Source organism: Primulina tabacum, chromosome 8, assembly GCF_025594145.1.
Source record: "Primulina tabacum isolate GXHZ01 chromosome 8, ASM2559414v2, whole genome shotgun sequence".
Classification (NCBI taxonomy): domain Eukaryota; kingdom Viridiplantae; phylum Streptophyta; class Magnoliopsida; order Lamiales; family Gesneriaceae; genus Primulina; species Primulina tabacum.
The window spans coordinates 36,640,649-36,656,467 of NC_134557.1; the positions used below are offsets into that span (position 1 = coordinate 36,640,649).

General features: G+C 34.6%; 1 protein-coding gene and 1 long non-coding RNA gene across 3 annotated transcripts; both read right to left on the minus strand.

Moving 5' to 3' along the window:
• Positions 1–2,654: 2,654 nt before the first annotated feature.
• On the minus strand, positions 2,655–6,950 carry LOC142554008 (beta-xylosidase/alpha-L-arabinofuranosidase 2-like). The gene is made up of 7 exons (XM_075664606.1): positions 6,392–6,950; positions 5,167–5,454; positions 4,908–5,077; positions 4,727–4,824; positions 4,098–4,445; positions 3,596–4,009; positions 2,655–3,446 (listed from the first exon to the last, which is right to left on the minus strand). Exons 1-7 carry the CDS (start codon positions 6,806–6,808, stop codon positions 2,875–2,877), a joined length of 2,307 nt encoding a protein of 768 aa, XP_075520721.1. The 5' UTR covers positions 6,809–6,950; the 3' UTR covers positions 2,655–2,874.
• Positions 6,951–10,645: 3,695 nt separating this feature from the next.
• On the minus strand, positions 10,646–13,503 carry LOC142554009 (uncharacterized). Of its 2 annotated transcripts, XR_012822070.1 has the most exons (3): positions 13,489–13,503; positions 12,019–12,432; positions 10,646–11,819 (listed from the first exon to the last, which is right to left on the minus strand). It is a non-coding gene; the product is annotated as an uncharacterized LOC142554009 (long non-coding RNA). The 2 variants fall into 2 exon arrangements; XR_012822069.1 differs by lacking the exon at positions 13,489–13,503 and having other exon boundaries at positions 12,019–13,155.
• Positions 13,504–15,819: the final 2,316 nt, after the last annotated feature.

A 15,819-nucleotide genomic window follows, 5' to 3' on the forward strand; every position in this document is an offset into this window, starting at 1 on the left:
CCAGCATTAGTTTTACAACCACACAATTGAAAACAACAAGCCTCGTAGTACAATATAAACCAAAAAACCAGTTTATTACTCATAATCAATCAAAATATTGTCTTTACAACGTAGATTCTTAAAATGATAAAAATAATATGCGGAAGCTTTTACAACTTACTAAGCCAAAACTAAAATAAAGTTCTTGAATCATCTTATTATCAGCCCCAAAACTGGTCTTGCTCATCCTCCTCGATTTTCTTTTCTGATTTATCTGGAGAGAGTAGAGTAAGGGGTGAGTATTTTGGGAAATACTCAGCAGGTGGGGGCCGTTCGAGCACAATATAACAACATGCATAATTTCGAAAATCACATGACTTGCACTTACATAACATCATTCATCTCACATGCATAACATTTACCAGCACTGAGATTCATCCACTTTCTATGGTTTACTGATATCAGTCCTTAATTTTTTACTCCTCTAAGGGGGCGAGGCCGTATAGCGGTTTTGTCCCCCACCGCGTAAGGGTACGTCATGGTTGGGATTCCCAGCCATATACAGTCGAATCCTCACAGTGCCCAAAACCGTATGACAACCAACACAAGAACGGAGTAGAAGAAGAACGTACTCGACCGTATTTTCAAAAAACGAAATAAATATGCATAAACGAAAGTTTAATCTTTAAAACAAGCCCACTTACCTTAGACTGGAAGAAAACGTGAAGAACTCTGAAACTATAGAAGAATCATGCAACCAACCCCTCGAAAACGCAGCAGCACATCTACCGAAAAATCAGCCGTCTTGAAAAATTCACTGCGCCTTATTTCACCGTTGGATCGGACTCAAAATTTTACAGTATGTTCACAAGTACGTTAAATATATTATGAACGGTGGAGATCGGGTTTGGAACTCGTTTAGGCCTGTTCATACAGAAAAACCGTAGGTATGCTGAATTCCAGGCTAAAATCTGAGCAGTTTTCTTTCAAATGTTATAAACGAAAAACTAACCGTTGGATTTTGCTGAAATTTGGATATGTTATGCGAAACATAACGAAGCATATTCTGAACGGTGGAGATCGGATTGCTGAATACTCGAGAAAGAGAAACGAATTTCTGAACTTCGAAAGAATTTTGACGACTCGTGCAGAATTTTTGGGAGGAATTTCGAAAATTGAAGACCCTTAGAGGAGTAAAAAATTAGGGACTGATATCAGTAAACAATAGAAAGTGGATGAATCTCAGTGCTGGTAAATATTATGCATGTGATATGAATGATGTTATGTAAGTACAAGTCATGTGATTTTCGAAATTATGCATGTTGTTATATTGTGCTCGAACGGCCCTCACTTGCTGAGTATTTTCCCAAAATACTCACCCCTTACTCTACTCTCCCCAGATAAATCAGAAAAGAAAATCGAGGATGAGCAAGACCAGTTTTGGGGCTGATAATAAGATGATTCAAGAAGTTTATTTTAGTTTTGGCTTAGTAAGTTGTAAAAGCTTCCGCATATTATTTTTATCATTTTAAGAATCTACGTGGTAAAGACAATCTTTTGATTGATTATGAGTAATAAACTGGTTTTTGGTTTATATTGTACTACGAGGCTTGTTGTTTTCTATTGTTTGGTTATAAAACAACGCCGGTGTCAACTAACCCCGGTCTCGGGGCGTGACAGAAGGATTCATTACTTTACTTTTTTTTGTGTTGTATTGGTTATTAGACTGCGAGTCTTAACCATTTGTGAGAATACTAGAAGTTTCAATTTAGACAGTGGATAAGACATAAGATTGAAGTGGGTTGCTACAAAGTATTGTAAAACCAAAATCTTCAAGTGAAATATTTTCTAAGTGGAAGAAATTTTGACGTAGGAGCTTGAGTCTCCGAACATCCATTAAAAATATTTGCGTCATCTCTTTGTTGCAATTATGTATCATATTAATATGCTATATTTCAATATATAATTTTCATAACAACCATCAAACCATTTTTTGCACAAATATGTGGTCTGACCATTTCTTTAAGTGTTGAGAAATTAGTCTTGTATAGCCAATACTATCGAGGCTGTTAGCATTATTCGACAACTTTTAAAAAAAAATTAAAAGATTTTATTTACCATCTCTCTAAACTCTAATCCGATCATAGCAATGTGTTAATGTAAAAATGGTCTAAAAATATGTTTGGAACTTAAAAACTAATTTTAAAAATTAACTTACGTTAATGTCACATTTGATTATAGGTATTTGTAGAAGTCCACTTTAAAAAATTCTCCACGGTTAAAAAAATTCTTCATATTTGCATCAATAAGGTAAGGCTAAAAAAATACTAAAACACAAAAAATATTTTAAATAATTAATTTGAGAGGCGCTGGAGCCCAACCTAACCCAACGGTGGCTCTGCCCCTGGATCTCAGTCAACCTTCAACAAAGGCATGCGGCGGCAACATTACAAACCTCAGTCATTTAATATCTTGTATGATGATATTTTTTTCTAGATACGAAAATGGGCGTATTTTAAACAAATAGGGACAAATTCGGTGGATCAAACAGAAGAGCGACTATTTTGGAGAAGTGGTAAACAAAATGAACAAAATGAATATTAACTCGTAGGTTTCCGTTAAAAACAAAATGGACGAAAATTGATATTAACTCATTGGTTTTTGTTCAAACCAACTTAACTAAATATATAGTAAAATATAATCTGGTTTGTTCGGTTCCAAAGAAAAATTACTGTAACATATAGTCGTTAAAATTGCAATTAATCATTGACTCAATTTCTTCACCTGTTTTAAACTTGTAATATTTTTCTCTCTTTCCTCGAGAAAAAGAAAGATGAAAACTGAGAGGTGAAGAAAACAAATACAAAAGCAAATAATCATGAGAGGACCATTTCTTTAAATCCTCACATTCAAGGGATGTTTCAAGCTTCCAACATGCAGCATATGCTGGCCTAAGGCAACTTTCCATTTGCCCGATTCATCCACAACACTCAGATGCTTGCAAACGTCGATATTGAACCGAACCACCCCGTCTTCTTGTGGCATAAGATGCAATTTTTCGAACCCGATCAACTGTTTCTGGGGTGCATTGTGCAGTTCTGGTGGGCTAGAAAACAAGAGAACCGTGTGGCTTCCACTGAATTTTCCTGTGTTTTTGACTCCTAAATGAATGTCGAAGGCTAGATTGTTGCAGTTATGGTCCACAGCATCAATGGATTTGCAAGTCGATGTGCGACAAACGTGTGCTTCTTCTAATGGCATGGTCATGAACTCTGGGGCTTCAACTAAGTGATGACTGAATGCTGAGTAGCTTAGTCCATATCCGAATGGATAGACAGTTTTGCCCTTGTAGAATCGATATGTTCGACCAGGGAATCCTGTGGCAGGGTTCGGTCTAAAGTTCATGTTAGTCATGTTCACCTTGTCGACATATGATTGTGGATACCAAGTCATGGGTAGTCTTCCACCTGCAACATCATAAATGAACCATAGTACAGTTTTTCAGCAAATTTCATTGTAAACTTCTTTTCTGAAAAATGCAGTACTTTGATACAAGGCCTGTTCTGGGCTTCTCTATTATATTGTTCAATACTATCGAACCTCGAAGAAATGATACCTGGATTGCATAGCCCAAAAATTACATCTGCTATTGCGGCTCCACCTGCTTCGCCTGGGTAACCAACCCAAAGAATGCTACTAACTTTAGGATTATCTTTTGCAAACTGTATATCCAAGCTACCTCCACTCATAATTACAAGAATCACAGGTCCTTTAGATACTTTTGCAACTTCTGTAATCAAAAGCTCCTGCTGCCCTGGTAGAGTAACATTCATTCTGTCCAATGCTTCTCTCTCGATATTTTGATCCAAACCCATGATTAAAACTACAGCGTTTGCCTCTGATGCTATTTTCTTGGCATCCTCTACTTTAGGAGTGGCACACCACACGTCTGCGCATCCAGGCTGATACAGTACTGTGGAAACTGAGGCTTTTATGGCCTCCAATGGACTCATGTATTTGCATGGTACGCCTGAAAATTGCAAGTAAACTAGATGAAACACGCTGCATTTTTAATATATCAAAATGTCCTAGAAATCGTACTGAAAATTTGACAGTACCAAAATAGCTGCCTAGCATGGCTTCGGTTGCAGCAGCATTGGGGCCAATTACGACCAAGTTCTTGACAGTGGAGGATAAGGGCAGTGAGCCTTTGGTGTTCTTGAGCAAAACAAACCCTTGTCGTGCAACTTCCCGTGCAAATTCTCGTGTTGCTGTGGTGCAGATATCTTTTGCTCCAAGATTTCCGTAAAGATGGTTCTTAGGATTGCCATCAAAGAATCCCAATCTCATCATTGTTGCGAAATTGTTTGAGACAGCTCTACTAATCACCGTTTCATTTACCAGTCCACGGTCTACTGCACCTTGAGTAAAATTTGTCAAGGAACTTCCACAGTTGAGATCCAATCCTGCATCAAGAAAGTGGTTTTCATATCCCCCTCGTTACATAGCTAAGGTGTTCACCAGATGAAACACAGGGTTGGGTTGAGTACAGGCAGCCAGCAAGGAAAAATGCAACAGGCAGATCCAATTGGTACAGTGGCAGCTATATAGATTAAAATATAGACAATCGAGCCGGCAGCCATGGATGTGGACGAGTGAGGACACAGTTAGTTGCCTTCTCAACACTTCTTCCTGAAGCCAACAAATGGGATTTTCGTAGATGTTGCTCATACAAAAATAATCATACCTGCATTCAAAGCCAAAGCAGCAGTCTCCTCTGGTGTTTTCCGAAACCTTTGTGCATTGAACATCTCATGTATAGAATCACAATCTGTGACAATGTACCTGCAGCAACCAAAAACATCAGCAACATATTCATGGTTTAAATTTTGCGATTTCAAGACAGTTTCCAACATATACATACGCACCCGTTAAGCTTCCATTGGCCTCGAATCACACCATACAACAAATCCCGATCACCGCATGTTGGCCTGCCGTTGATTTGGTTGTAAGAACACATCACACTAGCAACATTTCCATCTAGAACACAGCTCTTGAACGGGGGATTGTACGTATCATCAAGATCTTGCTGTGACACCTGATTTATTAATCAGGAAAAGTATATCTTACATCTCAAAAACCCGGAAAACATCAAATCAAAGTAACAAAAAATTTAGTCCATCCTACCATAGCATTGAAATTGTATCTCCGGAATCCTTTCCAATCATCGAGATCATAAGCAGTGTAATGCTTACAGCAAGCTGCGATTTTGAGCTTCTCTTTATTGCCATCATCTCGTTGTTGCAAGCCTCTCACATACGCCGCTCCGTATCTGCTGGACAGAAGAGGGTCCTCTCCGGGAGTTTCTTGGCCTCTCCCCCACCTAGGGTCACGATATATGTTGATATTTGGGGACCAAAATGTCAACCCGGCCAATCCCTCATTGTACATTGCTCTGGCCTCGGTCGAAACCGCCTACAAATATCAAATATTTTCAAGACGTAGCAGGAACTTTCCATCAATCCCACATCATTTCTGGTATCAATTTATTTTAATATGTTTTACTCCATGTTTTTACAGGCCATCTTCACCAAGTTTACATAAAAGATCATACAAATAACACCTTCTAGTGTATTATATAAATGAAGAGTCACAAATTACACCATCTTCTGTTAACCAGTCTCGAACGGATCAAATTCATTTTCAAGGTCAAGCTTATCTTTTCACTAGTCAAAGATTAAAGCAAGAAGGTAAGGTAAAGTGATAAGATAATTAAGATTTCAATAATGTGGAATCTACCTACTTTGCAAAAGTAACTAAAAATAATTGGTGCTTTAAACTCTAATACTTTATTGTCAGGATCTGATTATCTACATAACAACATCAGTAACATATCATCATACCTAGGCTGAGTAGTGTACTACAAAATTTGAAAATATCCAAAATTCAAGTGTAAATACAAATATTAGAACTTGGATATTCTTGAATTCAAGGGGTAAGAGTAAAAGCGAAAGATATATCTAAATTCATTTAGGGCTACAGGAAACAATGCAAGTGAAAACTTGGCAAATGACGAATCACAGATGCATAAATTTAGTCCACTACCCCTACCAGAACAAACTAAACCCGTCAGTTTCATAATTGCACAAAATCTTGCAGTGAATAAGAAGCCATTGATACAGAAGATAAATACGTCTGCGCCTTCTCCTAAAACAATCTTCCTGGAACCAAGAATCCACAGAGAAAGAACTCAAATATCATAAAATTCTTTGAAAACGAACTCAAAACAAATTAATACACTGGAGGGACGTTCCTATTCAGCAGAACAACAAAAATACAACAAAGATAGCCTAAAAAACATGAAGATACTTAGAGAAAGATGGAATCTGAAACATTGAATGATACACATTACCTTTCCAATGGCTTCATAGAGGGATACATTAAAAGTTGCTGCAGTGAGAATGACCTGAGGGAAGCTAGTGGCCCCCGGAACCGGGCCCATAAACTTGCTTCCCGGCCCGATGAACGAAATTCCATGTAAAATCTCAGACCACCATTCGTAATTCGGGATCCCAAGCCTACTCACTCCTTTTGCAGTATTCACTATCCACCCAATCTTCTCCTGCAGCGTGAGCCTTTTCACCAAATCATCAACTCGGGTTTTCACATCCAACGACGTATCACAGAACCTGAATTTCTCCAGCCCTGGATTTCCAGCAATGTCGCAGGCGAATGCGGGCTTTTTCTGAGCAAAAACGGGCCTGAAATTCGACAGGATGACGCATAGTATGAAGAAACATAGGAAAGCGGCAAGCTTTGCAGTGGCCATCGATTTGCTGTGACAGAATTCCTTGAGAAGTGAGATTTATAGAGATTAAATGCAAGATGATGTGCACAGTAAACACGTTGTACTCTGGCAACCCGTGATGGATAACTGCAGGGTAATTTCAGGCCCCATTTGCTGGCACGTTGTTTTACATAGAATCTCAGGTCCCGCCAATGAAATTCCAAGGATTTTGTAGAAAAAGAGCTGTTAAAACTTGAAAGATTTCAGTAAAAATAATTCTGAAGTGAGTGTTTTTTTTTTATTGCAATGGTGAAAATGGAACGGTGATCCATACAGTTGCGGTGTGTGCGTGTTTTACTTGTAATGGTCATTATCCACATCCACCTTAAAGTGTGGTTGGTTCTCTCCGGGAACATGCTGCTCCATTTTTTAAATTAAAATTAGTAACATTTTTACACAATAATATAAAATATGATTTTTATATACTACTTTTTATATAATTAAAAAACTAGTGTTTATAAAGGACTCATTTAGCATCCGACGGTCATCTACCGTTTTGATTTTTAGATTTACCTCGTTCCCTTAATGTAACACTAGTGCACCTGAGTTTTATTTGTTTTTTTGCTGAAGAAAATGTCATAGTCTCTATTCATATATTTTCATATCAATTTGTGAAGAGTTTCGGTCTTTTCTGATGCGACAAATACAAAGTTACCATGGCACACTACACAACTGTGATTAACAATTTTACATGAATTTATATTCTTGAAATCTCTACTGTTTTACTTATTTTATGAAGACTTGTATGACATTAAAAAATTTATTTTCTTTTTATCTCTGACATTTTTGCCCGTGTAACTTTTTTATTACTCTGATGCTGCAGTGGACCAAACTTATTATTGAGAAAATCGACAATTTAGACAAAAATGGAATTCTGATGTTGGGATCAACAGTTTGGTGGATGCAATGCAATGGACATGTCCGAGGTGCGAATGGGTGCTGTATCAAAAATCCAGGATCAGTTAAAGGTGCTGAGCTTGTTGCCATTCGTTGTGCAATGGATTTTGCCGGAATCTTGGCCTTGTTAATGTGTGTATTTTCGAATTCCATGGAAGCAATCAGAATGGTGTTTGTCCTAGTTGGTTTATTACCATTTTATATCAAGATTTACTAAATTATTGAAAGATATGTTTTTGCTCAAAAAAAAAAAAGCCACTCTCTTAGTTTTTTTTACTTTTGATCTCATTAAATTATCAAAAAGTAAGAACAATTGTTACGCATCAAAACGATTATTACACGATATATGTACACACACTAATTTTCAAAATTACGCCGGAGTAATTTTTTTCTACCAGTTTTATATTCCAAATTTTATTTCGTTATGTTTTATTTTTTCATAAAAAAAGAGTATCAAAGAGATTGAACTCTTGGGGGAAAATTTTGATTTGTTGCATAGATTAATATTTTCTGGTTTGAATTTTTGAGAAAAATAAACTCATTCTAATTGGATGAATATTTACTCCAATGGTGGCTGAAACTTTGAGCATGAGAGAGGCACTGAGTTGTCTAAAGGACTTGAAAATGGAAAAAGTGATAGCTGAATCTGATGCCCAGCTATTAATAATTGAATATTTTAAAACTACCATCTTGAACTTTTGTTTTTGTGTATAGATCAATGAATCAGACAATTCATCCTCTTGTTCGGTAGACTGTTTGTAGACAAAAATTTGCGTGAAACGGTCTCACAGGTCGTATTTTGTGAGACGTATCTCTTATTTGGATCATCCATGAAAAAATATTATTTTTTATGCTAAGAGTATTATTTTTTACTGTGATATCGGTAGGATTGACCCGTATCACAGATAAAGATTCGTGAGACCATCTCATCAGAGAGGACCACACTCCTGCTCTGGTTTCCACTTTAATTTCTCCATATTAATAATATGCTCTATAATGATACTAATAATAATAATAAAAGGGAAGGAAAATAAAATTCAATCTACCTTTCTAGGAATAATCAAGATTTTGGAATCAGTTGGGCCAAAATATAAATATTTTATGGTGAAAAAATAAAATATTTCTACAATTTTTGAATTCTCTCTTTCTTTTTTCTGTCTGCCAACTTTACCCAATTATCATTTTTCAAGAAAGTTTGAGTTTTATCCAAAATAATGGAATTGCATTATTTAAGTAAAAGGATTCGGGCAGGCTGTGGTTGGTCGATGAGCTGACCGTTAATCATTCTGCCTTCTTTTCTTTTTTATAAAAGCTACCCGTCTCACCAAACTTAGAGTCCTTGCCATAAATTTACATATTTGATTTATCATTATTAATTTCACATTAATTTTATTTCATAACCGATCTCATGAATCTTTATATGTGATATGGATCAACCCTAACGATATTCACAATAAAATTAATATTTTTAGTATAAAAAGTAATAATTTTTCATGGATGACCCACATAAGATATCCGTCTCACAAAATACGACCCGTGAGACCGTCTCACACAAGTTTTTGCTTTATATAAATACCACATCAGTATTATTAATATTTAATTTTTTATTTCTAAAAAATGTTATCTCATTTTATTTGCTTCAAAGCATTTTTTTTTAAAATAATTCCCAAAAACATTTAATTTAATACCGAATAATACCTTTTTTCGTCGAGTATATAAATGATTTCTTTTCAAAATTTTATTGATTTATAATTTCTACAATTTTTGATGTAATAGAATTTATGAATAATAAGTATTTTTGGTTTAATTTGTTTCCACACATTTTAGCTAATTACTCGATCATTATATTTATAATAAAATAAGAAACTGACAATTGTGCAACTTGCACTTCTCACGGGTCATCATCATCAGTTATCCCATTTCCTGCATTCTGAATTCTCCCTCACTTTGAGATCGGGATTTAGCCCAAGTGATCTCACTAGTGGTTTAAGAAATATATATAAAAAACAAATTTCTCCCTCACTTTTTTCGTAAAAATAAAAAAAAGGAAAAATAATTATAAATTGGTTTTTTGAAAAAAAAAAATGTTTGATTTTATTTAGATTATTTCGTGGATTTTGTTATGTGGTGGGAAAAACTTTGCATAGATAATGAAAATTTAATTTTGTTAAAAGAGAAAAATTATACATCAAAATAGAAAATTGTCCATTTAAATAATGAACTTTTTTGTAATAGTCATGTAAGTTGGTATATATTTGACTTTTGGTACGTAGACAGATGAATGTGGGTATGTGTAGGGATGTAAACGAACCAAATCGTTGGTGAGCTATTCGAAGCTCGATACGATAAAAGCTCGTTTGAGCTCGTTTAATGAGGCTCGTTAAGATAAATAAACCAAACTCAAGCTTTACAGTATCCGGCTCGTTAGCTCGTGAACATGTTTGTTGGTAAGTTCATGAGTAATTTTTTAAATGAAAAAATAATAGTTTCGATATTTGATTTATTGATTTTGCATATTATTTATGAAATATATAGAAAAATCTATTAAATTTATTTATTATAATAAATTTACAAATTTTAATAAGAGTAATATATTTTTCTTTAAATATATAATTTACTTTTTAATTAATTTAATGAAAATTTAAATGTATAATTCATATTTATTAAGCTTATTTAGGCTTCGATAAAGGCTTGAATAAGCTCGTGAGCCATGCATATATACGCTAAATAAAGCTCGAGCTCGGCTCGATTATAAACGAACCAAGCTCAAACATTCAAGAGTTCGGCTCGGCTCGGCTCGACTCGATTATATCCCTAGTGTGAGGTCCATTTACTCTAACGACAATTAATGATCAAATAATAATGGTTTGATTTAAAACTGCAGCGGAAAAAGGTTTAAAATACTTTAAAACGGACTTCAGGGCCTAGAAAAATTTCGGCATGACCTCCCCGTAAGTAGGACATCCCGAAAACTCAAGCAGCATTTTATATCAAAATATACTCCAACTAGAGTCATTAAAACAAAACCAAAGTCAACAACCTATAGCCGCACTGGTCAGGACTAAACAGAATTTAAAACTTACCAAATACTCGCCAGATCATTAAAATCACAGAGTCGCCTCAGAACATAACCAGAACAACCAAATATCAATACAGATACACGGGGCATCTCCCCGGCAAATAAACTACAATACAAGACTGAACAAACTCAAGACATACATATAGACCAACTGGGAGACTCCACTGAACAGAACCAAGCAATCCAACCTCAATCCCGAGCTCCACTGGCGGAACCTCGGCCTGATGCTGCAAAACGACTCGGGAGATCTACCATGGTTCCCAATAGCAACCACAGCAGCCCCCCAGTAAACAACTGAGGTTAGGATTCTTGTATGAAACAGTTCAACAATAACAACAATAAACATAAATCATGCATAATCATATAATAAAATGTAATATGCAATGCATGAAAGGCTCAACGAATAACCGGGATAACAGGAGCCAACAAACGGTACGATAACAACTGGAATAATGCTCGAGCAACAACACAGGGGAGCTACATCGTCATGCAGCTAAACCGCCCTGCCAAGTATGCGAGGTATGCCAAGCTATGCTGAATAACACCCCTGACTCGGCCTCCATACAGCTGATACGATATAACAGGATGGCACAACAAAACGAACTAGATGACACAATCCCAGCGCTCACCTCAAAAGGCTGCACTAACCACGGGATTGTTCAATCACATCTACGGTCTCATGTGTATAGGCCTATCAGCCACACAATGATCCCGAGATAAACAACAGTGCCAGATAACAACAGATATCAACAATGGGCTAACAAGAACGATAGGGCTCAACATGAATGTCATAACAGTATGTCCGATGCTAAATGCCAATAATATGTCACAATAATAAACATAGACCACAACGAAGGCATTTAACAATTTCCAACAGCCAACAAGTCATACACTCGATCAATGTAACACAGAATGACAATTAAACATAATTTATGTTTTACCGTCGTATGTTGCCGAGCTGTAACATATCTAAACCGACTCTAAAATCACAACAAGCTCAACTTTAATCTCCTCGACCTAACAATGACAAAAATAGGTCGAATAATTCACAATTCGCCAATAAAACTAAATTAATCCAACTTATTGATTTTTAATTATCAAAACTTAATTCCCAAATCAATTTCAACCATTCTGAAATTTCAACTAAATAACTGTAATTCACCAAAATAATCACACGATTAACTCGATACTAATTCACAAACTCTTCGATTTATACCTCAAAGCTCTCCAACGATCGAACCTACAATATAAACCCAATATATACGTCAATATAATGCATTAAAATCGACAAAGTGAAATTAAATCGAAGCGAGTAAAATTACACTTCGGGGCAGCCTACTTATGCACCGAAAAATCTGGAATTGGATCCAAAAATTACCAAGATCGAAGTATAAACTAGTCGCTAGCGGTCCAATGTTGCTACTCGCCGGAAAAGACGCCGTAAAACACTATTCACGACCAAAAACCGAACTGAAAACTAGCTGGAAAATGCAGGAACAGCAAGGTAAGATTTAAGCTTCAAATCCTTGCTCAATATACTCCAAAGAACCAAGAAAAACCAAGCAATAGCTCACCTAAATCGAATAAGAAACTTGAACAGGAACAGCCACGAAACAGGGTTCGATTGGCACTGAAACGGGCATCAAAAGTAGCGATTCATGGTTCAAAATGAACTATTGATGTAAGGAAGACAACCCCTCAAACCGTTCGCGATTTGGACGCCGGACGGAGGAGATGTGTTGCGAAAATGGGGTTGAGGGAAATGGGTTTCTGATTCTTCCTTTCTCTCTCCACAAGATAAATTGTGTGTATGTATATGTATATTTAGTTACTAAAAAAAATAGTAACACATGCCCAAAAATCCCGGTTTGCATATATTTTGCTCTCGTGTGCTATTTAAATCTCTATATGTATTTTTATATCGTTTTAACTCCGATATTCTAAAATACATATTTTTAACACACTTCTTGAATTTATTTGGCATAAATAATTATTTTAATTTACAACTCAATAATTATTCTAATTATGCCAAAATTACCGGATAATTAATTACAGGGCCTTACACCTAGGTATGTGACTCCGGATATTGCTGATAGTTCGGAGTCGTGCTAGAACAATTCGGTAACCATCCTTGTGGATCAATAGTAGGTCTCTTCTAGAGTCAGTCTCACGAATCTTTATCTGTGAGACGGGTCAATCCTACCGATATTCACAATAAAAAATAATACTCTTAGCATAAAAATTAATATTTTTCATGGATGACCCAAATAAAAGATATGTCTCACAAAATACGACCCGTGAGACCGTCTCACACAAATTTTTGCCGTGAATCAATCCAGAGTTAGTTACTGAGTTACTTGTATTCACATATATTATCCTTCATGCATTTGATACTTACATAATTTATCGAGTGTAAAAATTATAATATGTCAAGACAGACGAGTCTCAAATGTATAACATATAGATGATATGAATGCAAATTACGTGCTAATTGACACACTCCCAAGGAAGTTCTGATACATCTGAAAACCGACACAAAGACCAGGAATTTTTAACAAACGGGATACAAAAATATAGCTATTTATGTTTTTATAAATTAAAATATAACCAGTGGAGTTGAGCTTCGTTTGGTAGGTAAAACATATTGATGAACCTAATTTATTATATTGTGCGGTTGAATGATAACCTTGGGCAACGTGACATGCCGAGTAATCATTAATGGCGGAGGAGCCGACGGCGTACCATGTCCGTGGCGGTGCTGCGGTGGTCCAAGGTGGCGATCGAACACCCCACGAGAGATATTATTGCTCAGAAATTATTAGGGGTAAACCCTACATTATCAATAATTTGTGGATATAGGGATACATAGATATATTAATGTCTATGGGCTAAATTACAAAAATTTGGGCATTTCATTTCTTAGAAGATAAAAAAAGTGGAAAAGCCATTTCAATTTTCAAAATTCTGTACATCTTTCTTTCCCCATAAATCCTTATTTTTTGTGAGAAGATATCAACAGATTCACAAATTTTTACATTTTTTTTATTTAGTTTCACGACCGAAAATGACGAAGATTTTTCATTGATGTTTTTAGATCCGTCGGCATAAAAAAAGTTATTACGTTTATATATATATATATATATATATATATAATACTAATAAAGATGTTTTTAGATTTAATTAATAAAATAGATTGGTTTTGACATTTTTATACATAGGACCACTAAATAATCGCTTAGAGTTTTTGACGTGACGATGTTAAAGTTGAGTAGATATCCTGTGAGACGGTATCACATATCTTTATTTATGAGACGGGTCAATCCTACCGATATTCACAATAAAAAGTAATATTTTTAGCATAAAAAACAATGCTTTTCATGGATGACCCAAATAAGAGATTTTTCTCACAAAATACGATCCGTGAAACCGTTTCACACAAGCTTTTGTAGTTAAAATTATGTTGAATGAGTTTTGATTTATAAAGGAACTGCACCAAAGAAGAAATATTACCAGAAATCAATAGGAGTTTCTTTTGAATTTTATATAAAGTTTAATTAATATATATCGAATAATATATACTTTGAGTTAGTATAATCTTTCCATATAAAATATTAATTTTGTTATGTTAAATAATATTTGTGTAAATATTTAGATATTACATTAAAATATAAAATTCACAAAATATTTTCATAATAGCTTTTCAATATTAGAGGTGATATAATAATTTAAAATTTCAAAAATATAGATAAAAAAAATTTAAAAATTGTCGATAAGATGAATGATGTTTTAGCTAAACCAAAATTTACTCCATGACATCATACAATTAGCATATGATATTCTTGTATTATATATATATATATATATATATATATATATATATATATAGATTTGACTAAGCAAAATATTGCATTTAGCTATATTGGGTCGTCTATCTTTTAACTCTTGGGTCGTGAATATTGAGTAGGTCTCCGTAGACGTTTCATGAGACGGATCGAATCGGATTCATAATTTATGGAGCGAAAAATCATATTTTTTTGCATAAAAAGTAATACATTTTCATAGATCAATCGGGTAAGAGATATATCTCACAAAATTTATCCGTGAGACGATTTTATGAGAACTTTTGTGATGATTATTTTATCTTACACTTAAGTTAGCCAAAAAATCCTAATTTTAATTTGATTTATTGGGATAATACCCCTTTGCATCCCTATAATTTAGTGATTTTTCGGATTTAATACCTCATATTTATCACGTACCCAAATGATCCTAACCTTACGGAATTTGATCTGATAAAGTTTTGAGTAAGTCTCTTGTGAGACGGTCTTACGAATCTTTATTTGTGAGATGGGTCAACTCTACCGATATTCACAATAAAAAGTAATGCTCTTAGCAAAAAAAAGTAATACTTTTCATGGATGACTCAAATAAGAGATTCATCCGTCTCACATAAATTTTTGTCTAAAATTTTTGATGTACTGAATTTTAGTTCGATTTCTTTCTAATTTGGACATGAAGTATCAGAAAATTTTACTTTTGTTTTATCACCACTATGAAGAATCATAGTGACTAAATTCCCGGGGCCTTGATGGGATTTCAAAGAATATGTCCCAACTTATTTATTTCTGTAGAGGAGTTAGTCCTTTCATTTTCAACTAATGAATTTTGTCAAAATGTGAAATTTATTTAAAAATACATTTGTATGGTTTTTGGTTGATAATTAACTCATCAAAGGTTTACTAGACTTAGGATTATATTAGGTTTTCTGAGAGACGGAAAAAAAAAATGTATTCCATTAATTGTTTAGATTTATCGATTTAGATTGAACTGAATCCGGCATGACTATTGAATTTAACTGGATTGCATGAAAACGAGTACATAACCATTTTATTCCGATCATGTCGAGTTCGATCAAATAATATATTTAATTTTTTTAAATTATTTTTCTTCATAAATAACATTTTTATGAACATAGTTGTGTATAAAACATAAAACATTGATTCCAATTATGTTTTAT

Coding starts and splice junctions, on each gene's coding strand:
- LOC142554008 (XM_075664606.1), bottom strand. CDS start 6,808: ATGGCCACTGCAAAGCTTGCCGCTTTCCTATGTTTCTTCATACTATGC. Junction 4,825..4,907: donor GGCCAATGGAAGCTTAACGG/GTGCGTATGTAT, acceptor TGGTTGCTGCAG/GTACATTGTCACAGATTGTG. Junction 4,010..4,097: donor CATGCTAGGCAGCTATTTTG/GTACTGTCAAAT, acceptor TGCAATTTTCAG/GCGTACCATGCAAATACATG.